Raw genomic sequence first — 24,349 nt, forward strand, 5'->3', positions numbered from 1 at the left:
AAGCTGGAATTCCTATTCAGACTTGAGATCAGTTGACTTAACATGGACTTATGTCAAATAATGCCCATATTTTATTCACTCAAGTCCATGTTCAGTCTATATATCTCAAGTCTGAATAGTGCCCTATGTGCTCAGTGTAACAAGGGTGGTTCAACACAACAGTTAAGACTGAAGACTGGCTGAGTGGACAGTGTTTTGACAAGCAGGAGACCCGGATTCAAATCCATGTTATCATACACACAACAGCTTTATGGTGTACATGTTATCTCTGCTATAAGTTGGGACATGTTGTCTCTGCTATAAGTTAGACATGTTGTCTCTGCTATAAGTTGGACATGTTGTCTCTGCTATAAGTTGGACATGTTGTCTCTGCTATAAGTTGGACATGTTGTCTCTGCTATAAACTGGACATGTTGTCTCTGCTATAAACTGGACATGTTGTCTCTGCTATAAATTGGACATGTTGTCTTTGCTATAAGTTGGACATGTTGTCTCTGCTATAAACTGGACATGTTGTCTCTGCTATAAGTTGGACATGTTGTCTCTGTTATAAGTTGGACATGTTGTCTCTGCTATAAGTTGGACATGTTGTCTCTGCTATAAGTTGGACATGTTGTCTCTGCTATAAGTTGGACATGTTGTCTCTGCTATAAGTTGGACATGTTGTCTCTGCTATAAGTTGGACATGTTGTCTCTGCTATAAGTTGGACATGTTGTCTCTGCTATAAGTTGGACATGTTGTCTCTGTTATAAATTGGACATGTTGTCTCTGCTATAAGTTGGACATGTTGTCTCTGCTATAAGTTGGACATGTTGTCTCTGCTATAAGTTGGACATGTTGTCTCTGCTATAAGTTGGACATGTTGTCTCTGCTATAAGTTGGGACATGTTGTCTCTGCTATAAACTGGACATGTTGTCTCTGCTATAAGTTAGACATGTTGTCTCTGTTATAAGTTGGACATGTTGTCTCTGCTATAAACTGGACATGTTGTCTCTGCTATAAGTTAGACATGTTGTCTCTGTTATAAGCTGGACATGTTGTCTCTGCTATAAACTGGACATGTTGTCTCTGCTATAAACTGGACATGTTGTCTCTGTTATAAGTTGGACATGTTGTCTCTGCTATAAGTTGGGACATGTTGTCTCTGCTATAAGTTGGACATGTTGTCTCTGCTATAAACTGGACATGTTGTCTCTGCTATAAGTTGGACATGTTGTCTCTGCTATAAGTTGGGACATGTTGTCTCTGCTATAAGCTGGACATGTTGTCTCCGCTATGAGTTGGACATGTTGTCTCTGCTATAAGTTGGACATGTTGTCTCTGCTATAAACTGGACATGTTGTCTCTGCTATAAGCTGGACATGTTGTCTCTGCTATAAGTTGGACATGTTGTCTCTGCTATAAGTTGGGACATGTTGTCTCTGCTATAAGCTGGACATGTTGTCTCTGCTATAAGTTGGACATGTTGTCTCTGCTATAAGTTGGGACATGTTGTCTCTGCTATAAGTTGGGACATGTTGTCTCTGCTATAAGTTGGGACATGTTGTCTCTGCTATAAGTTGGGACATGTTGTCTCTGCTATAAGTTGGGACATGTTGTCTCTGCTATAAACTGGACATGTTGTCTCTGCTATAAGTTGGACATGTTGTCTCTGCTATAAGTTGGGACATGTTGTCTCTGCTATAAGTTGGACATGTTGTCTCTGCTATAAACTGGACATGTTGTCTCTGCTATAAGTTGGACATGTTGTCTCTGCTATAAGTTGGGACATGTTGTCTCTGCTATAAGTTGGACATGTTGTCTCTGCTATAAACTGGACATGTTGTCTCTGCTATAAGTTGGACATGTTGTCTCTGTTATAAGTTGGACATGTTGTCTCTGCTATAAGCTGGACATGTTGTCTCTGCTATAAGTTGGACATGTTGTCTCTGCTATAAACTGGACATGTTGTCTCTGCTATAAGTTGGACATGTTGTCTCTGCTATAAGTTGGACATGTTGTCTCTGCTATAAGTTGGACATGTTGTCTCTGCTATAAACTGGACATGTTGTCTCTGCTATAAGTTGGGACATGTTGTCTCTGCTATAAGTTGGACATGTTGTCTCTGCTATAAGTTGGACATGTTGTCTCTGCTATAAGTTGGACATGTTGTCTCTGCTATAAGTTGGACATGTTGTCTCTGCTATAAGTTGGACATGTTGTCTCTGCTATAAGTTGGACATGTTGTCTCTGCTATAAGTTGGACATGTTGTCTCTGCTATAAGTTGGACATGTTGTCTCTGCTATAAGTTGGACATGTTGTCTCCGCTATAAGTTAGACATGTTGTCTCTGCTATAAACTGGACATGTTGTCTCTGCTATAAGTTGGACATGTTGTCTCTGCTATAAGTTGGGACATGTTGTCTCTGCTATAAGTTGGACATGTTGTCTCTGCTATAAGTTGGACATGTTGTCTCTGCTATAAGTTGGACATGTTGTCTCTGCTATAAGTTGGACATGTTGTCTCTGCTATAAGTTGGACATGTTGTCTCTGCTATAAGTTGGACATGTTGTCTCTGCTATAAACTGGACATGTTGTCTCTGCTATAAGTTGGACATGTTGTCTCTGCTATAAGTTGGACATGTTGTCTCTGCTATAAACTGGACATGTTGTCTCTGCTATAAGTTGGACATGTTGTCTCTGCTATAAGTTGGACATGTTGTCTCTGCTATAAGTTGGACATGTTGTCTCTGCTATAAGTTGGACATGTTGTCTCTGCTATAAGTTGGACATGTTGTCTCTGCTATAAAGCTGGACATGTTGTCTCTGCTATAAGTTGGACATGTTGTCTCTGTTATAAGTTGGACATGTTGTCTCTGCTATAAGTTGGGACATGTTGTCTCTGCTATAAGTTGGACATGTTGTCTCTGCTATAAACTGGACATGTTGTCTCTGCTATAAGTTGGACATGTTGTCTCTGCTATAAGTTGGGACATGTTGTCTCTGCTATAAGTTGGACATGTTGTCTCTGCTATAAGTTGGACATGTTGTCTCTGCTATAAGTTGGGACATGTTGTCTCTGATATAAGCTGGACATGTTGTCTCTGCTATAAGTTGGACATGTTGTCTCTGCTATAAGTTGGGACATGTTGTCTCTGCTATAAGTTGGACATGTTGTCTCCGCTATAAGCTGGACATGTTGTCTCTGTTATAAGTTGGACATGTTGTCTCTGCTATAAGTTGGGACATGTTGTCTCTGCTATAAGTTGGACATGTTGTCTCTGCTATAAACTGGACATGTTGTCTCTGCTATAAACTGGACGTGTTATCTCTGCTATAAGTTGGGACATGTCGTCTCTGCTATAAGTTGGACATGTCGTCTCTGCTATAAGTTGGACATGTTGTCTCCGCTATAAGTTAGACATGTTGTCTCTGCTATAAACTGGACATGTTGTCTCTGCTATAAGTTGCTCTGCGGACATGTTGTCTCTGCTATAAGTTGGACATGTTGTCTCTGCTATAAGCTGGACATGTTGTCTCTGCTATAAGCTGGACGTGTTGTCTCTGCTATAAGTTGGGACATGTTGTCTCTGCTATAAGTTGGACATGTTGTCTCTGCTATAAGCTGGACATGTTGTCTCTGCTATAAGTTGGACATGTTGTCTCTGCTATAAGTTGGACATGTTGTCTCTGCTATAAGTTGGACATGTTGTCTCTGCTATAAGTTGGACATGTTGTCTCTGCTATAAACTGGACATGTTGTCTCTGCTATAAGAAGTTGTCTCTGCTATAAGTTGGACATGTTGTCTCTGCTATAAATTGGACATGTTATCTCTGCTATAAGTTGGACATGTTGTCTCTGCTATAAATTGGACATGTTATCTCTGCTATAAACTGGACATGTTGTCTCTGTTATAAGTTGGGACATGTTGTCTCTGCTATAAGTTGGACATGTTGTCTCTGCTATAAATTGGACATGTTGTCTCTGCTATAAGTTGGACATGTTGTCTCTGCTATAAATTGGACATGTTGTCTCTGCTATAAATTGGACATGTTGTCTCTGCTATAAACTGGACATGTTGTCTCTGCTATAAGTTGGACATGTTGTCTCTGCTATAAGTTGGACATGTTGTCTCTGCTATAAACTGGACATGTTGTCTCTGTTATAAACTGGACATGTTGTCTCTGCTATAAGTTAGACATGTTGTCTCTGCTATAAGTTGGGACATGTTGTCTCTGCTATAAGTTGGGACATGTTGTCTCTGCTTTATGCATGTTACATAACCCTAAACATTTTGAATGTAACATCATTTATAATCTCACAATGAGCCTGGCAACTGTAGTAGTAATGAGTGCTATTGCCTTTCCTAGGAAAAGTATTACATTCCCACTGTCCTCTTTAGACATATTCCAGAAAAGTTGGACAAATATGACAGCTCTGTCTATTAATCTCAATACATTTCTAAAATGTGTCACTCGAAATGAATGTATAAAAATATTATTGTAATTTGATGCTGACTTTTACATTTTCTGAAACCCCAGAAAGGCGTTTTCACAGCTCTCTCTTAAAAACACCCATATTACCAGAGTGTACCTTGAGATTAATTCAAATGTCTGCCACAGTACAGTTTCAGAGTACTTCCATTCTGTTTTAAACACATTCTACTGTATGTATCAAAACACATTGGGTTCACATTCAAACAGATGTTAGCTTAGGAGAACTACTTCTCATGGTTTCAGTAGACAATCAGGTGTTCAAATCAAATCACAATTTATTGGTCACATATGTAAGAGTATAGCTTCCGTCCCTCTCCTCACCCCAACCTGGGCTTGAACCAGGGACCCTCTGCACACATCAACAACTGACACCCACGAAGCATCGTTACCCATCGTGCCACAAAAGCCGCGGCCCTTGCAGAGCAAGGGGAACAACTACTTCAGGTCTCAGAGCGAGTGACGTCACCCGATTGAAACGTTATTAGCGCGCACCACCGCTAACTAACTAGCCATTTCACATCGGTTACACATACACATATTTAGCAGATGTTATTGCGGGTGTAGTGAAATGCTTGTGTTCCTAGTTCCCAACAGTGCAGTAGTATGTTTTGAGTCTTTCTATTTTAACAGCGTGGAAACATCAACCCAACGCAAATGGCCTCCTGTCCACTTCTCTCTCTGTCTCGCTGTCATCCATTTTTTGTTCAGGTTAAAGTGAAGAAAAGAAGGATGAGGATGCTCCTTCTCTAGAAACATCACTGGTCCACGGTAGTGTCCCAAATGGCACTCTATATCCCTCTGTAGTGCACTACGTTTCACCACAGCCTTATGGGCCTTGGTCAAAAGTGTGCACTTCATAGGGAATAAGGTACCATTTGGGATGAAACCCCGTGTCCTGATTGAATGGGTGTGATTCTTGTGTGTCAGACAGCTGTAAACAGCCTGAAGGTGTGTCGGGTCAGAACCTCTTAGAGGAGAAACAACACTGTTTCCAGACACTTACAGACACATTACAGATAAATCTAACAGAGCAGGATGTGTCCCAAATGGAACCCTATTCCCTATTTAGTTCACTACTTTTTACCAGAGCCCAATATGGTCAAAAACCCTATCAGAAGCCATATCAGAAGCCCTATCAAAAACCCTATCAGAAACCATATCAGAAGCCCTATCAGAAGCCCTATCAGAAGCCCTATCAGAGGCCCTATCAGAAGCCATATCAAAAATCCTATCAGAAACCCTATCAGAAGCCCTATCAGAAGCCCTATCAGAAGCCCTATCAGAAGCCCTATCAGAAGCCCTATCAAAAGCCCTATCAAAAACCCTATCAAAAACCCATATCAGAAGCCATATCAGAAGCCCTATCAAAAACCCTATCAGAAGCCCTATCAGAAGAGCAAAACGTGGAAATGACACGGGCAAGAGTCTAACAGAGAATATATACCAATATCTTCATCATCATATCACAGACTGGATCATACTGGTTATATTGATGGAACAATCAGTCATCTGATTCTAATGTAGCCTACTGTACCAGTCAAACGTTTGGACACACCTACTCATTCAAGGGTTTTTCCATTATTTTTACTATTTTCTACATTGTAGAATAATAGTGAAGACAATAAACTATGAAATAACACATATGGAATCATGTAGTAATCAAAAAAGTGAGTTTATTCAAAGTAGCCACAGGAAATAAGGAAACTGTATGGCTGTGGGGTAAGTGTGTGTGAAATGGATGTCAGTGAGGTACAGGGGTAACATGAGACAGACAGGGGGCTCTAAGTTTAGCCTAACCACCTGGTACAACACACGCCTGTGTGGCCGTGACTGAACTACTTTTGGGAGATTCCCTCACTGTAGTACAGAAAAACACACTTCTCTATTGCAAATCCTAGTCTAACGATCACACATTATCCATTGATCTCTTTAATTGGCTATGTCCTCAGAGGGGAATGGCATATATAGAGAGAGAGAGACAGAGAGAGAGAGAGAGCGAGAGAGAGACTGTTACGTCATGCCAATAAAGCTAATTTTATTTTATTGAGAGAGAGAGGGAGAGAGGAGAGAGAGAGAGAGAGAGAGAGAGAGAGAGACTTACGTTATGCCCATAAAGAAAATGTAATTTAATTGAGAGAGGGAGAGAGAGAGAGAGAGAGAGAGAGAGAGAGAGAGTAGGACTAACACAAACAGCATAAGTTCCAGACAAAATGGGACTCAAACATACTCAATACAGCCAGATAGAGAGAAGAGAGTGTGTCTCACCTCTGTCCTGCTGTCTGCTCTCTCCTGTCACTTCATTCGTCATGAGGGTGGTATTGGTACAGTAGTCCAGTATAGTAGTCCCAGTGTGTCCTCAGTCTGTTTACCCCCAGTGAGGGAAACTTTCCCCTCCACCAGGTTAAAGCCCAGTCATTCTGCTCCTGTCCCTGTGTTTGGAAAGAGCAACGGACTGTAATGAACGCAGCCGGGAGAGTTTCTGACAGTGTGTGAGAACAGAGTGTGTGACAGTGTGTGAGAAGAGAGTGTGTTTGTGAGAAGATAATGTGTGTATGTCAGGGGCAGCATAACTCCGACAACTGAGGAAGTACTGAAACTCCTCCCCCTCGACTAACTTCTATGGGACAGGGTTTCCACTAGATAACAACCATTAAGTCAGATTCCACAGTCACATAGTAAAAAAAAAAGCCACAAAAAAAAAACCAAAAAATAAATGTAAAAAAGAGAAATTGTAGAAATGGGCAGGGTTTAGCCATCATTCTAACTTTGGGGCTGTGTTAACTAGTGATGAGTCTTAACACATGCTGCGGTAATGTCCAACATGTAATGTTTTATTTTATATCAAGTTGAGTCTGAAGTCATCAAATTTGTGTCTCGAGTCCACAACTCTGTTGACGACCATGGGACGGTGCACCTCTCTCTATCTCGCATTCTTTCTTTCTCTCTCTCTTTCTTTCTCTCTCTCGCTTTCTCTCTTTCTTTCTTTCTTTTTCTCTCTCTTTCCCTCCCTCCTCTCTCTCTCTGTCTCCCCTTTCTCTTGTACTCGCTGTCTTTCCAGAATATCCCTCACCCCCTTCTGAACTCCTCTATAGTGTTGATAGTGTGTTACAGGTCAATAGCTACAACAGGTACTGGTATACACAAACAATATTTTCCTTTCCAAGTTGCCATAAACAGATATGAATGTGGGTACAGCAAACAACATTTACAGACACTTCCTCATTCCTGCCATTGATCCAACCAGTCAGGTTTGACATGTTAGTAACAGGGAGCATAAAGGCAATGACACCCTATTCCCTGTGGGCCCTGGACAAAAGTAGCGCACTATAAAGGAAATAGGGTGCCATTTGGGACGTATAATAGAACTGAGCCAGTAAAACTTAAATTGGTCACGCCTTGGTGTAGGTCATCAGGCCACATTCCAAAGGTGTCTCTCTCTTCTTTCTTTCTCTCTCTCTTCTCTCTCTCCTCTCTCTCTTTCTCAACTATTTACTCTTTCACTTTCTGAGTTTTCTCTGTAGACAGATTATAAACCCACTGTGTATTCTTCGTTGTGTGTGTGTGTGAGTATCTGTGTTTCTCTGTGTTTGGTTAAATATAAACTCTGGAACTGGTTGTATCTCTGGCCCCAGTGAGCCTTGAGAAAGTCACCCTGAGAAAGAATAACACACTGAACACGTGACCACAGAATTCAGGATTAGCTGCACAGGCCCCTCTGTGTCTGTGTCTGTGTGTAGGGTAGGGTGGGTAACAGTGTCTGTGTCTGTGTGTTGGGTAGGGTGGGTAACAGTGTCTGTGTCTGTGTGTAGGGTAGGGTGGGTAACAGTGTCTGTGTGTAGGGTAGGGTGGGTAACAGTGTCTGTGTCTGTGTGTAGGGTAGGGTGGGTAACAGTGTCTGTGTCTGTGTGATAGGGTAGGTAGCAGTGTCTGTGTCTGTGTGAAAGGTAGGGTGGGTAGCAGTGTCTGTGTGTAGGGAAGGGTGGGTAGAAGTGTCTGTGTGTAGGGTAGGGTGGCAGTGTCTGTGTCTGTGTGTAGGGTAGGTAGAAGTGTCTGTGTGAAGGGTATGGGTAGCAGTGTCTGTGTGAAGGGTAGGTAGCAGTGTCTGTGTCTGTGTGAAGGGTAGGGTGGAGAGTGTCTGTGTGTAGGGTATGGGTAGCAGTGTCTGTGTCTGTGTGAAGGGTAGGTAGCAGTGTATGTGTGTAGTGTAGGTAGAGTGTCTGTGTGAAGGGTAGGTGGGTAGCAGTGTCTGTGTGAAGGGTAGGTAGCAGTGTCTGTGTCTGTGTGAAGGGTAGGGTGGGTAACAGTGTCTGTGTGTAGGGTAGGTGGGTAGCAGTGTCTGTGTCTGTGTGAAAGGTAGGTAGCAGTGTCTGTGTGTAGGGTGGGTAGCAGTGTCTGTGTGAAGGGTAGTGGGTAGCAGTGTCTGTGTGAAGGGTAGGTAGCAGGTGTCTGTGTCTGTGTGAAGGGTGGGTAACAGTGTATGTGTGTAGGGTAGGTAGCAGTGTCTGTGTCTGTGTGAAGGGTAGGTAGCAGTGTCTGTGTGTAGGGTAGGTAGCAGTGTCTGTGTGAAGGGTAGGTAGCAGTGTCTGTGTGAAGGGTAGGTGGTACAGTGTCTGTGTCTGTGTGATAGGGTAGGTAACAGTGTCTGTGTCTGTGTGTAGGGTAGGGGTAACAGTGTCTGTGTCTGTGTGAAGGGTAGGTAGCAGTGTCTGTGTGAAGGGTAGGTAGCAGTGTCTGTGTCTGTGTGAAGGGTAGGTAGCAGTGTCTGTGTCTGTGTGAAGGGTAGGTAACAGTGTCTGTGTGTAGGGTAGGTAGCAGTGTCTGTGTCTGTGTGAAGGGTAGGTAGCAGTGTCTGTGTGTAGGGTAGGTAACAGTGTCTGTGTGAAGGGTAGGTAGCAGTGTCTGTGTCTGTGTGAAGGGTAGGTAGCAGTGTCTGTGTCTGTGTGAGGGTAGGTAGCAGTGTCTGTGTGTAGGGTAGGTAGCAGTGTCTGTGTGAAGGGTAGGTAGCAGTGTCTGTGTGTAGGGTAGATAGCAGTGTCTGTGTCTGTGTGAAGGGTAGGTAGCAGTGTCTGTGTCTGTGTGAAAGGTAGGTAGCAGTGTCTGTGTGTAGGGTAGGTAGCAGTGTCTGTGTCTGTGTGAAAGGTAGGTAGCAGTGTCTGTGTCTGTGTGAAGGGTAGGTAGCAGTGTCTGTGTGAAGGGTAGGTAGCAGTGTCTGTGTGAAGGGTAGGTAGCAGTGTCTGTGTCTGTGTGATGGGTAGGTAGCAGTGTATGTGTGTAGTGTAGGTAGCAGTGTCTGTGTGAAGGGTAGGTAGCAGTGTCTGTGTGAAGGGTAGGTAGAAGTGTCTGTGTCTGTGTGTAGGGTAGGTAGCAGTGTCTGTGTCTGTGTGAAGGGTAGGTAACAGTGTCTGTGTGTAGGGTAGGTAGCAGTGTCTGTGTGTGTGTGTAGGGTAGGTAGCAGTGTCTGTGTGTAGGGTAGGTAGCAGTGTCTGTGTCTGTGTGAAGGGTAGGTATCAGTGTCTGTGTCTGTGTGAAGGGTAGGTAGCAGTGTCTATGTGTAGGGTAGGTAGCAGTGTCTGTGTGAAGGGTAGGTAGCAGTGTCTGTGTGAAGGGTAGGTAGCAGTGTCTGTGTCTGTGTGAAGGGTAGGTAACAGTGTCTGTGTGTAGGGTTAGGTAGCAGTGTCTGTGTGTAGGGTAGGTAGCAGTGTCTGTGTCTGTGTGAAGGGTAGGTAGCAGTGTCTGTGTGTAGGGTAGGTAGCAGTGTCTGTGTCTGTGTGAAGGGTAGGTAGCAGTGTCTGTGTCTGTGTGAAGGGTAGGTAGCAGTGTCTGTGTGTGAGGGTAGGTAGCAGTGTCTGTGTGAAGGGTAGGTAGCAGTGTCTGTGTCTGTGTGAAGGGTAGGTAGCAGTGTCTGTGTGTAGGGTAGGTAGCAGTGTCTGTGTGTAGGGTAGGTAGCAGTGTCTGTGTGAAGGGTAGGTAGCAGTGTCTGTGTGAAGGGTAGGTAGCAGTGTCTGTGTGTAGGGTAGGTAGCAGTGTCTGTGTCTGTGTGAAGTTAGGTAGCAGTGTCTGTGTGTAGGGTAGGTAGCAGTGTCTGTGTCTGTGTGTAGGGTAGGTAGCAGTGTCTGTGTGTGTGAAGGGTAGGTAGCAGTGTCTGTGTGTGTAGGGTAGGTAGCAGTGTCTGTGTCTGTGTGTAGGGTAGGTAGCAGTGTCTGTGTCTGTGTGAAGGGTAGGTAGCAGTGTCTGTGTGTAGGGTAGGTAGCAGTGTCTGTGTCTGTGTGAAGGGTAGGTAGCAGTGTCTGTGTGTAGGGTAGGTAGCAGTGTCTGTGTCTGTGTGAAGGGTAGGTAACAGTGTCTGTGTCTGTGTGAGGGTAGGTAGCAGTGTCTGTGTGTAGGGTAGGTAGCAGTGTCTGTGTGAAGGGTAGGTAGCAGTGTCTGTGTGTAGGGTAGGTAGCAGTGTCTGTGTCTGTGTGAAGGGTAGGTAGCAGTGTCTGTGTCTGTGTGAGGGTAGGTAGCAGTGTCTGTGTGAGGCAGGTGTCTGTGTGAAGGGTAGGTAGCAGTGTCTGTGTCTGTGTGAAGGGTAGGTAGCAGTGTCTGTGTGAAGGGTAGGTAGCAGTGTCTGTGTGAAGGGTAGGTAGCAGTGTCTGTGTGAAGGGTAGGTAGCAGTGTCTGTGTCTGTGTGAAGGGTAGGTAGCAGTGTCTGTGTGTAGGGTAGGTAGCAGTGTCTGTGTCTGTGTGAAGGGTAGGTAGCAGTGTCTGTGTGTAGGGTAGGTAGCAGTGTCGTGTCTGTGTGAAGGGTAGGTAGCAGTGTCTGTGTGAAGGGTAGGTAGCAGTGTCTGTGTCTGTGTGAAAGGTAGGTAACAGTGTCTGTGTGTAGGGTAGGTAGCAGTGTCTGTGTCTGTGTGAAAGGTAGGTAGCAGTGTCTGTGTGTAGGGTAGGTAGCAGTGTCTGTGTCTGTGTGAAGGGTAGGTAGCAGTGTCTGTGTGAAGGGTAGGTAGCAGTGTCTGTGTCTGTGTGAAAGGTAGGTAGCAGTGTCTGTGTGTAGGGTAGGTAGCAGTGTCTGTGTCTGTGTGAAAGGTAGGTAGCAGTGTCTGTGTGTAGGGTAGGTAGCAGTGTCTGTGTGAAGGGTAGGTAGCAGTGTCTGTGTCTGTGTGAAGGGTAGGTAACAGTGTCTGTGTGTAGGGTAGGTAGCAGTGTCTGTGTCTGTGTGAAGGGTAGGTAGCAGTGTCTGTGTGTAGGGTAGGTAGCAGTGTCTGTGTGAAGGGTAGGTAGCAGTGTCTGTGTGAAGGGTAGGTAGCAGTGTCTGTGTCTGTGTGAAGGGTAGGTAGCAGTGTCTGTGTCTGTGTGAAGGGTAGGTAACAGTGTATGTGTGTAGGGTAGGTAGCAGTGTCTGTGTCTGTGTGAAGGGTAGGTAGCAGTGTATGTGTGTAGGGTAGGTAGCAGTGTCTGTGTGAAGGGTAGGTAGCAGTGTCTGTGTGAAGGGTAGGTAGCAGTGTCTGTGTCTGTGTGAATGGTAGGTAACAGTGTCTGTGTCTGTGTGTAGGGTAGGTTAGGTAACAGTGTCTGTGTCTGTGTGAAGGGTAGGTAGCAGTGTCTGTGTGAAGGGTAGGTAGCAGTGTCTGTGTCTGTGTGAAGGGTAGGTAGCAGTGTCTGTGTCTGTGTGAAGGGTAGGTAACAGTGTCTGTGTGTAGGGTAGGTAGCAGTGTCTGTGTCTGTGTGAAGGGTAGGTAGCAGTGTCTGTGTGTAGGGTAGGTAACAGTGTCTGTGTGAAGGGTAGGTAGCAGTGTCTGTGTCTGTGTGAAGGGTAGGTAGCAGTGTCTGTGTGTAGGGTAGGTAGCAGTGTCTGTGTGAAGGGTAGGTAACAGTGTCTGTGTCTGTGTGAAGGGTAGGTAGCAGTGTCTGTGTGTAGGGTAGATAGCAGTGTCTGTGTCTGTGTGAAGGGTAGGTAGCAGTGTCTGTGTCTGTGTGAAAGGTAGGTAGCAGTGTCTGTGTGTAGGGTAGGTAGCAGTGTCTGTGTCTGTGTGAAAGGTAGGAAGCAGTGTCTGTGTCTGTGTGAAGCGTAGGTAGCAGTGTATGTGTCTGTGTGAAGGGTAGGTAGCAGTGTCTGTGTGAAGGGTAGGTAGCAGTGTCTGTGTCTGTGTGATGGGTAGGTAGCAGTGTATGTGTGTAGTGTAGGTAGCAGTGTCTGTGTGAAGGGTAGGTAGCAGTGTCTGTGTGAAGGGTAGGTAGCAGTGTCTGTGTGAAGGGTAGGTAGAAGTGTCTGTGTCTGTGTGTAGGGTAGGTAGCAGTGTCTGTGTCTGTGTGAAGGGTAGGTAACAGTGTCTGTGTGTAGGGTAGGTAGCAGTGTCTGTGTGTGTGTGTAGGGTAGGTAGCAGTGTCTGTGTGTAGGGTAGGTAGCAGTGTCTGTGTCTGTGTGAAGGGTAGGTATCAGTGTCTGTGTCTGTGTGAAGGGTAGGTTGCAGTGTCTGTGTGTAGGGTAGGTAGCAGTGTCTGTGTGAAGGGTAGGTAGCAGTGTCTGTGTGAAGGGTAGGTAGCAGTGTCTGTGTCTGTGTGAAGGGTAGTTAACAGTGTCTGTGTGTAGGGTTAGGTAGCAGTGTCTGTGTGTAGGGTAGGTAGCAGTGTCTGTGTCTGTGTGAAGGGTAGGTAGCAGTGTCTGTGTGTAGGGTAGGTAGCAGTGTCTGTGTCTGTGTGAAGGGTAGGTAGCAGTGTCTGTGTCTGTGTGAAGGGTAGGTAGCAGTGTCTGTGTGTAGGGTAGGTAGCAGTGTCTGTGTGAAGGGTAGGTAGCAGTGTCTGTGTGAAGGGTAGGTAGCAGTGTCTGTGTCTGTGTGAAGGGTAGGTAACAGTGTCTATGTGTAGGGTAGGTAGCAGTGTCTGTGTGAAGGGTAGGTAGCAGTGTCTGTGTGAAGGGTAGGTAGCAGTGTCTGTGTCTGTTTGTAGGGTAGGTAGCAGTGTCTGTGTCTGTGTGAAGGGTAGGTAACAGTGTCTGTGTGTAGGGTAGGTAGCAGTGTCTGTGTGTGTGTGTAGGGTAGGTAGCAGTGTCTGTGTGTAGGGTAGGTAGCAGTGTCTGTGTCTGTGTGAAGGGTAGGTAGCAGAGTGTCTGTGTCTGTGTGAAGGGTAGGTAGCAGTGTCTGTGTGTAGGGTAGGTAGCAGTGTCTGTGTCTGTGTGTAGGGTAGGTAGCAGTGTCTGTGTGTAGGGTAGGTAGCAGTGTCTGTGTCTGTGTGTAGGGTAGGTAGTAGTGTGTGTGTGTAGGGTAGGTAGAAAGGGTCTGTGTCTGTGTGTAGGGTTGGTAGCAGTGTCTGTGTGTTGAGGGTAGGGTAGCGTAGTGTGTGTGTGTGTGTGTGTGTGTGTGTGTGTGTGTGTGTGTGTGTGTGTAGGTGTGTGTGTGTGTGTGTGAAGGGTAGGTAGCAGTGTCTGTGTGTAGGGTAGGTAGCAGTGCTGTGTCTGTGTGAAGGGTAGGTAGCAGTGTCTGTGTCTGTGTGAAGGGTAGGTAGCAGTGTCTTGTGTGAAGGGTAGGTAGCAGTGTCTGTGTCTGTGTGAAGGGTAGGTATCAGTGTCTGTGTCTGTGTGAAGGGTAGGTAGCAGTGTCTGTGTGTAGGGTAGGTAGCAGTGTCTGTGTGAAGGGTAGGTAGCAGTGTCTGTGTGAAGGGTAGGTAGCAGTGTCTGTGTCTGTGTGAAGGGTAGGTAGCAGTGTCTGTGTCTGTGTGAAGGGTAGGTAGCAGTGTCTGTGTGTAGGGTAGGTAGCAGTGTCTGTGTGAAGGGTAGGTAGCAGTGTCTGTGTGAAGGGTAGGTAGCAGTGTCTGTGTCTGTGTGAAGGGTAGGTAACAGTGTCTGTGTGTAGGGTAGGTAGCAGGTGTCTGTGTGAAGGGTAGGTAGCAGTGTCTGTGTGTAGGGTAGGTAGCAGTGTCTGTGTCTGTGTGTAGGGTAGGTAGTAGTGTCTGTGTGAAGGGTAGGTAGCAGTGTCTGTGTTTGTGTGTAGGGTAGGTAGCAGTGTATGTGTGTAGTGTAGGTAGCAGTGTCTGTGTCTGTGTGTAGGGTAGGTAGTAGTGTCTGTGTGAAGGGTAGGTGGCAGTGTCTGTGTTTGTGTGTAGGGTAGGTAGCAGTGTATGTGTGTAGGGTAGGTAGAAGTGTCTGTGTCTGTGTGTAGGGTAGGTAGCAGTGTATGTGTGTATTGTAGGTATCAGTGTCTGTGTCTGTGTGTAGGGTAGGTAGCAGTGTATGTGTGTAGGGTAGGTAGCAGTGTCTGTGTCTGTATGTAGGGTAGGTAGTAGTGTGTGTAGGGTAGGGTAGGTAAAAGGGTCTGTGTCTGTGTGAAGGGTAGGTAACAGTGTCTGTGTGTAGGGTAGGGTGGGTCGTAGTGTGTGTGTGTGTGTGTGTGTGTGTGTGTGTGTGTGTGTGTGTGTGTGTAGGGTAGGTAGCAGTGTCTGTGTGTAGGGTAGGTAGCAGTGTCTGTGTCTGTGTGAAGGGTAGGTATCAGTGTCTGTGTCTGTGTGAAGGGTAGGTAGCAGTGTCTGTGTGAAGGGTAGGTAGCAGTGTCTGTGTCTGTGTGAAGGGTAGGTATCAGTGTCTGTGTCTGTGTGAAGGGTAGGTAGCAGTGTCTGTGTTGTGGAAGGGTAGGTAGCAGTGTCTGTGTGAAGGGTAGGTAGCAGTGTCTGTGTGTAGGGTAGGTAGCAGTGTCTGTGTCTGTGTGAAGGGTAGGTAGTAGTGTCTGTGTGTAGGGTAGGTAGCAGTGTCTGTGTCTGTGTGTAGGGTAGGTAGCAGTGTATGTGTCTGTGTGAGGGTAGGTAGCAGTGTGTCTGTGTGTAGGGTAGGTAGCAGTGTCTGTGTGTAGGGTAGGTAGCAGTGTCTGTGTCTGTGTGTAGGGTAGGTAGCAGTGTCTGTGTCTGTGTGTAGGGTAGGTAGCAGTGTCTGTGTGTTGGGTAGGTAGCAGTGTGTCTGTGTGTAGGGTAGGTAGCAGTGTCTGTGTGAAGGGTAGGTAGCAGTGTCTGTGTCTGTGTGTAGGGTAGGTAGCAGTGTCTGTGTGTAGGGTAGGTAGCAGTGTCTGTGTCTGTGTGTAGTGTAGGTAGCAGTGTCTGTGTGTAGGGTAGGTAGCAGTGTCTGTGTCTGTGTGTAGGGTAGGTAGCAGTGTCTGTGTCTGTGTGTAGGGTAGGTAGTAGTGTATGTGTGAAGGGTAGGTAGCAGTGTCTGTGTCTGTGTGTAGGGTAGGTAGCAGTGTATGTGTGTAGGGTAGGTAGCAGTGTCTGTGTCTGTGTGTAGGGTAGGTAGTAGTGTGTGTGTGGTAGGGTAGGTAGCAGTGTCTGTGTCTGTGTGTAGGGTAGGTAGCAGTGTCTGTGTTGTAGTGTATGGTAGGTCGTAGTGTGTGTGTGGGTGGTGTGTGTGTGTGTGTGTGAAGTGTAGGTGTGTGTGTGTGTGGGTGTGTGTGTGTGTGTGTGTGTGTGTGTGTGTGTGTGTGTGTGTGTGTGTGTGTGTGTGTGTGTGTGTGTGTGTGTGTGTGTGTCAGTTAACGAACAAGCATTTGACCAACTTCTGACATTTTGAAATTCCCCATAAGGTCAAATGCTATTTCTAGGGGGTTTAGGGTTAAGGTTAGAAATAGTGTCAGTGTTTAGCCAATAAATAAAAACATTGTAGCACGCAGGTAGAAAATATCCTGATAAAAATAAACATCCTATAAATCACATTGGCTATGCATGGCCAATGAACTTGAAACATTGTATCAAGTATTAAGTTGGGTCCAGCCTGAAGCTCCTGCTAGCAAACTTGCAACACTGTATACAATATTCTGGACCCCAGAGTTTCCTGGCCAGTGAGCTCAGGACAGACACTCCTGTAGGCTATTTGCAGAAGGGATAAGAAGTAATCAGGCAGACATATTTTATGATGTTTCCACCGGTTTAGAGCATTACATTTTCTTCCGCTTTCTGCTGAGTGGTTATCAAAAGGGAGAGAGCTAGAGGAACTACTGTCATTCTCAACAGATGTAAAAACTGAATTAGTTTACTTGCTGTTTGAGGAGGAGAAAACATTACATTGAGAAGCTCCACAGTGATGGTGAGTTAAGCCAATCAGAAATACTATCAGATCCCCAAATGGGCACATCTATAGGCCTACTTCTATGTGTAATCAGGCCAGGTAGCCTAGGCCTACTTCTATGTGTAATCAGGCCAGGTAGCCTAGGCCTACTTCTATGTGTAATCAGGCCAGGTAGCCTAGGCCTACTTCTATGTGTAATCAGGCCAGGTAGACTAGGCCTACTTCTATGTGTAATCAGGCCAGGTAGACTAGGCCTACTTCTATGTGTAATCAGGCCAGGTAGCCTAGGCCTACTTCTATGTGTAATCAGGCCAGGTAGCCTAGGCCTACTTCTATGTGTAATCAGGCCAGGTAGCCTAGGCCTACTTCTATGTGTAATCAGGCCAGGTAGCCTAGGCCTACTTCTATGTGTAATCAGGCCAGGTAGCCTAGGCCTACTTCTATGTGTAATCAGGCCAGGTAGACTAGGCCTACTTCTATGTGTAATCAGGCCAGGTAGCCTAGGCCTACTTCTATGTGTAATCAGGCCAGGTAGCCTAGGCCTACTTCTATGTGTAATCAGGCCAGGTAGCCTAGGCCTACTTCTATGTGTAATCAGGCCAGGTAGCCTAGGCCTACTTCTATGTGTAATCAGGCCAGGTAGACTAGGCCTACTTCTATGTGTAATCAGGCCAGGTAGCCTAAGCCTACTTCTATGTGTAATCAGGTGTTTGTCCTTACTCAAGATTGACAGGAGCGCTCCAAACAAAAGATAATGAATAAATTGACAACTCATATATGGAATGAAATAAACCAAAACTTTTTTCTCACAAGTGTAGTCTAGGTTGTGAGCTTTGCAAACAACGTATCCACTCTGACAATGAGAATGGTAAGGCTGTAATAATAGTGAATGCATTAACAGAAATGACCGTAACCAAACAAACATTGTAGATGTAACAGTAAATGTACTAGTGGTGATACTGGCGTGTCATCCCCGTGGCCTCAGCAATGGATTAGTCCACTGAGACAGGAGTGAATCTGACAGGTGTCTCGTGTACCATATATTTCTTTGTATATTTACCACTGCTCGACTTAAAAATAATATTGGTCAACCAACAGCTATCAACCAAACGATCGACCAGTCGACTAAATGGGGTCAGCACTATTAGGGTTAGAATTAGGTTTAAGGTTAGGAGCTAGGGTTAGTTTTAGGGTTAGGAGCTAGGGTTAGGTTTAGGGTTAGGAGCTAGGGTTAGGTTTAGGGTTAGGAGCTAGGGTTAGTTTTAGGGTTAGGGGCTAGGGTTAGGTTTAGGGTTAGGAGCTAGGGTTAGGTTTAGGGTTAGGAGCTAGGGTTAGTTTTAGGGTTAGGAGCTAGGGTTAGTTTTAGGGTTATGGGCTAGGGTTAATTTTAGGGTTAGGAGCTAGGGTTAGTTTTAGGGTTATGGGCTAGGGTTAATTTTAGGGTTAGGAGCTAGGGTTAGTTTTAGGGTTAGGGGCTAGGGTTAATTTTAGGGTTAGGAGCTAGGGTTAGTTTTAGGGTTAGGAGCTAGGGTTAGTTTTAGGGTTAGGAGCTAGGGTTAGTTTTAGGGTTAGGAGCTAGGGTTAGTTTTAGGGTTAGGGGCTAGGGTTAGTTTTAGGGTTAGGGGCTAGGGTTAGTTTTAGGGTTAGGGGCTAGGGTTAGTTTTAGGGTTAGGGGCTAGGGTTAGTTTTAGGGTTAGGGGCTAGGGTTAGTTTTAGGGTTAGGGGCTAGGGTTAGTTTTAGGGTTAGGAGCTAGGGTTAGTTTTAGGGTTAGGAGCCAGGGTTAGTTTTAGGGTTAGGAGCTAGGGTTAGTTTTAGGGTTAGGAGCTAGGGTTAGTTTTAGGGTTAGGAGATTTAGGGTTAGGAGAGGGTGAAGGTTAGGTTTTGGGGTTAGGGTTAAGGTTAGGCTTAGGGTTAGGAGATAGGGTTAGGGTGAAGGCTAGGTTTTGGGGTTAGGGTTAAGGTTAGGGTTAGGGTGAAGGTTAGGTTTTGGGGTTAAGGTTAGGGTTAGGGTTAAGAGAAAGGGTTAGGGTGAAGGTTAGGTTTTGGGGTTAGGGTTAAGGTTAGGGTGAAGGTTAGGGTTAGGGTGAAGGTTAGGTTTTGGGGTTAGGGTTAAGGTTAGGGTTAGGAGATAGGGTTAGTTTTAGTGTTAGGAGCTAGGGTTAGTTTTAGGGGTAGGAGATCGGGTTAGGGTGAAGGTTAGGTTTTGCGGTTAGGGTTAAGGTTAGGGTAAGGTTTAGGGAAAATAGGATTTTGAATGAGATTGAATTGTGTGTCCCCCCCAGGTCAGCTATACAAGACTGTGTGTGTGTGTGTACGTGTAGGACGTGCTGTGAAGTGTGCTCTTGTGTCAAACGTACATTGTGCCCATTGTCTTCTGAACTGAAAAACAGGAAAGTCCTCTTCATGAGGGTACCGGCATATTCTCCTCGCCAGTGTGTATACGGGATAATAAACGAGGGGCTATGCGTTCTGTGGAAAATAATCCACAACGTGGAAGCATTATTTTCCATAGAATAGATAGAGTCCTGAGTTGATTATGCTTCTCATACCACTGCTATAATTTAACACATTCGTCGCTATAAATATGTTCACTACAGGTAGAAATGCACTGAGGTAGCTGACTAGCAAGTTTACTATAGCTACACAGTTTTTCACCCGTATTCATCTGAATGAGAGACGATGAGAAACCTCCAGCAGGGTTTGCATATCACTGCATGTCAAGTGGCATTGAAAGGGAAGCTCTTCCATCTGGATACAACATCACAACATGTACTACCCTACATCAAATCAAATCAAATTTGATTTGAGCAATGACTGACCGGCATAAGCAAGATGCAGTAGATGGTATAAAATACAGTATATACATCTGGGATGAGTAGTGCAAGATATGTAAACATCATTATTTAAGTGGCATTAATAAACTGACGAGTGATCCATTGTTAGAGTGGCCAATGATTTCAAGTCTGTATGTAGGCAGCAGCCTCTGAGTTAGTGATGGCTGTTTAAAACCTGTTGGGGCTAGGGGGCAGTATTTGCACAACCGGATAAAAAACGTACCTGATTTAAACTGGTTACTACTCTTGCCCAGAAACGAGAATATGCATATAATTTGTAGATTTGGATAGAAAACACTCTAAAGTTTCTATAACTGTTTGAATGGTGTCTGTGAGTATAATAGAACTCATATGGCAGGCCAAAACCTGAGAAGATTCCATACAGGAAGTGCCCTGTCTGACAATTTGTTGTCCTTCTGTGGCATCTCTATCGAAAATACAGCATCTTTGCTGTAACTTGACATTTTCTAAGGCTTCCGTTGGCTCTCAGAAGGCGCCAGAAAGTGTAATGGGGTGTCTGCAGTCTCTGGGCGAAGTACAGGAGCTCTGTTTGTGAGTGGTCAGGCTGGGAACAGTGACACTGGAGATGCGCGTTCATGAGAATTCTCCAGTTTTTTTCTTTCAGCCTTTGAATGAATACAACGTCGCCCGGTTGGAATATTATTGCTATTTTACGAGAAAAATAGCATAAAAATGTATTTTAAACAGCGTTTGACATGCTTCGAAGTACGGTAATGGAGTATTTTTTAAAAAATTGTCACGAAATGCGCTCGCTCGTCCCCCTTCGGATAGTGACTTGAACGCACGAACAAAACAGAGGTATTTGAATATAACTATGGATTATTTGGAACCAAAACAACATTTGTTGTTGAAGTAGAAGTCCTGGGAGTGCATTCTGATGAAGAACAGCAAAGGTAATCCAATTTTTCTTATAGTAAATCTGAGTTTGGTGAGGGCCAAACTTGGTGGGTGTCAAATTAGCTAGCCGTGATGGACGGGCTATCTACTCAGAATATTGCAAAATGTGCTTTCGCCGAGAAGCTATTTTAAAATCTGACAACGCGATTGCATAAAGGAGTTCTGTATCTATAATTCTTTAAATAATTGTTATGTATTTTGTGAACGTTATTCATGAGTAACGTTCAGGGCGGGGTCGAGACCCAGGGTCTTGAGCTTAATGACGAGTTTGGAGGGTACAATGGGGTTAAGATCTGAGCCGTAGTCAATGAACAGCATTCTTACACAGGTATTCCTCTTGTCCAGATGGGATAGGGCAGTGTGCAGTGTGGTGGCGATTGCATCGTCTGTGGACCTATTGGGGCGGTATGCAAATTTCAGTGGGTCTAGGGTGGCAGGTAAGGTGGAGGTGACATGATCCTTGACTAGTCTCTCAAAGCATGATCATGATGACCTCATGGTATGTTGTCACATTTGTTTAAGATAATGCTGAAATTAATTACAACAATTAATTCAACCACTCCACAAATTTCTTGTTAACCTCTCTGGGCAGGGTGGGACGCTTGCCCAGTGGAATCGCGTGGCGAGAAATACAAATACCTCATAACCTGTTAGGGCTAGGGGGCAGTATTGACACGGCTGGATAAAAAACATACCCGATTTAATCTGGTTACCACTCCTACCCAGTAACTAGAATATGCATATACTTATTACATATGGATAGAAAACACCCTAAAGTTTCTAAAATTGTTTGAATAATGTCTATAAGTATAACAGAACTCAAATGGCAGGTCAAAACCTGAGAGATTCCTTTACAGGAAGTGGCCTGTCTGACCATTTCTTGAACTTCTTTTCCATCTCTATCTTTTACTAAGGATCTCTGCTCTAACGTGACACTTCCCACGTCGTCCATAGGCGCTCAGAGCCCGGGAAAAAACAGAATGTCGTCATTCCAGCCCCAGGCTGAAACACATTATCGCCTTTCTCAAGTGGCCAATCAAGGGACTCTGGGCTTATGCGCGTGACCCGACCGCCCCCGCCTTTGTGATTTTTTCCTCTGTTTGCCGAAAAGGAGATTCCCTGTCGGAATATTATCGCTTTTCTACGAGAAAAATGGCGTAAAAATTGATTTTAAACAGCGGTTGACATGCTTCGAAGTACGGTAATGGAATATTTAGAATTTTATTGTCACGAATTGCGCCACGCGCGCGACACTTCTTTACCATTTCGGATAGTGTCTGGAACGCATCGAACAAAACGCCGCTATTCGGATATAACGATGGATTATTTTGGACCAAACCAACATTTGTTATTGAAGTAGCAGTCCTGGGTGTGCATTCTGACGAAGACAACAAAAGGTAATCAAACTTTTATAATAGTAAATATGATTATGGTGAGTGCTAAACTTGCCGGGTGTCTAAATAAGCGAGCCCGTGATGCCTGGGCTATGTACTTAGAATATTGCGAAATGTGCTTTCACCAAAAAGCTATTTTAAAATCGGACATATCGAGTGCATAGAGGTCTGTATCTATAATTCTTAAAATAATTGTTATGCTTTTTGTGAACGTTTATCGTGAGTAATTTAGTAAAATGTTAGCGAATTCCCCGGGAAGTTTGCGGGGGTATGCTAGTTCTGAACGTCACATGCTAATGTAAAAGCTGGTTTTTGATATAAATATGAACTTGATTGAACAAAACATGCATGTATTGTATAACATAATGTCCTAGGGTTGTCATCTGATGAAGATCATCAAAGGTGAGTGCTGCATTTAGCTGTCTTCTGGGTTTTGGTGACATTATATGCTGGCTTGAAAAATGGGTGTCTGATTATTTCTGGCTTGGTACTCTGCTGACATAATCTAATGTTTTGCTTTCGTTGTAAAGCCTTTTTGAAATCGGACAGTGTGGTTAGATTAACGAGAGTCTTGTCTTTAAATAGCTGTAAAATAGTCATATGTTTGAGAAATTGAAGTAATAGGATTTTTAAGGTTTTGAAAATCGCGCCACAGGCTGCAAGTGGCTGTTACGTAGGTGGGACGAATTCGTCCCGCCTAGCCCAGAGAGGATAAATGCTATAACTTCAATTTCTCAAACATATTACTATTTTACACCATTTTAAAGACAAGACTCTCGTTTATCTAACCACACTGTCCGATTTCAAAAAGGCTTTACAGCGAAAACAAAACATTAGATTATGTCAGGAGAGTACCCTGCCAAAAATAATCACACAGCCATTTTCAAAGCATGCATATATGTCACAAAAACCAAAACCACAGCTAAATGCAGCACTAACCTTCGATGATCTTCATCAGATGACACTCCTAGGACATTATGTTATACAATACATGCATGTTTTGTTCAATGAAGTTCGTATTTATATCAAAAACCAGCTTTTTCATTAGCATGGTGAATTTACTAAATTACTCACGATAAACGTTGACAAAAAACATAACAAATATTTTAAGAATTATAGATACAGAACTCCTTTATGCAATCGCGGTGTCAGATTTTAAAATAGCTTTTCAGCGAAAGCACATTTTGCAATATTCTGAGTAGATAGCCCGGCCATCACGGCTAGCTAATTTGATACCCACCAAGTTTGGCCCTCACCAAACTCAGATTTACTATAAGAAAAATGGTATTACCTTTGCTGTTCTTTGTCAGAATGCACTCCCAGGACTTCTACTTCAACAACAAATGTTGTTTTGGTTCGAAATAATCCATAGTTATATTGAAATAGCTCCGTTTTGTTCGTGCGTTGAGGTCCCTATCCGAAGGGTGACACGCGGGCGCATTTCGTGACAAAATATTTCAAAATATTCCATTACCGTACTTCGAAGCATGTCAAACGCTGTTTAAAATCAATTTTTATGCAATTTTTCTCGTAAAATTGCGATAATATTCCAAACGGACGACGTTATATTCATTCATAGACTGAAAGAAAAACATGGAGTCCTCTCGTGGACGCGCACTGCAGTGTCAGTGTTCTCAGCCTGACCACTCACAAAAACTCCTGCTTTTTTTCGCCCAGAGACTGCAGAGAAGTCATTCCACTTTCTGGCGCCTTCTGAGAGCCAATGGAAGCCTTAGAAAATGTCACGTTACAGCAGAGATGCTGTATTTTTGATAGAGATGCCCTAGAAGTAGAACAAATTGTCAGACAGGGCACTTCCTGTATGGAATCTTCTCAGGTTTGGCCTGCCATATGAGTTCTGTTATACTCACAGACACCATTCAAACAGTTTTAGAAACTTTAGAGTGTTTTCTATCCAAATCCACTAATTATATGGATATTCTCGTCTCTGGGCAAGAGTAGTAACAAGATTAAATCGGGTACGTTTTTTTATCCGGCCGTGCAAATACTGCCCCCTATCCCAAACAGGTTAACAAACTATAGTTTTGTCAAGTCGGTTAGGACATCTACTTTGAGCAAGACACAAGTCATTTTACCAACTATTGTTTACAGAAAGATTATTCCACTTATAATTCACTGTATCACAATTCCAGTGGGTCAGAAGTTTACATAGACTAAGTTGACTGTGCCTTTAAACCGCTTGGAAAATTCCAGAAAATGATTTCATGGCTTTAGAAGCTTCTGATAGGCTAACTGACATCATTTGAGTCAATTGGAGTTGTACCTGTGGATGTATTTCAAGGCCTACCTTCAAACTCAGTACCTCTTTGCTTGACATCATGAGAAAATCTAAAGAAATCAGCCAAGACCTCAGAAAACAAAATTGTAGACTTCCACAAGTCTGGTTCATCCTTGGGAGCAATTTCCAAATGCCTGAAGGTACCACGTTCATCTGTACAAACAATAGTACGCAAGTATAAACACCATGGGACCACACAGCCGTCATACCGCTCAGGAGGAGACGCGTTCTGTCTCCTAGAGATTAACGTACTTTGGTGCGAAAAGTGCAAATCAATCAGCAAAGGACCTTGTGAAGATGCTGCAGGAAACAGGTACATAAGTATCTATATCCACAGTAAAACGAGTCCTATATCGACATGACCTGAAAGGCCGCTCATGCAAGAAAGAAGCCACTGCTCCAAAA

At 44.4% G+C, this 24,349-nt stretch overlaps 1 protein-coding gene across 1 annotated transcript in view; it reads right to left on the reverse strand.

Annotated features, from left to right (window-relative positions):
• Nucleotides 1–7,102, reverse strand: part of sh3tc2 (SH3 domain and tetratricopeptide repeats 2) — a 57,360-nt gene extending 50,258 nt beyond the window's left edge. The window contains exon 1 of the mRNA XM_045719398.1: nucleotides 6,745–7,102. Coding sequence (XP_045575354.1) covers nucleotides 6,745–6,787 — 43 coding nt within the window. The 5' untranslated portion in view covers nucleotides 6,788–7,102. The remainder of the gene's footprint in view (nucleotides 1–6,744) is intronic.
• Nucleotides 7,103–24,349: the final 17,247 nt, after the last annotated feature.

Source organism: Salmo salar, chromosome ssa05, assembly GCF_905237065.1.
Source record: "Salmo salar chromosome ssa05, Ssal_v3.1, whole genome shotgun sequence".
Classification (NCBI taxonomy): Eukaryota; Metazoa; Chordata; class Actinopteri; order Salmoniformes; family Salmonidae; genus Salmo; species Salmo salar.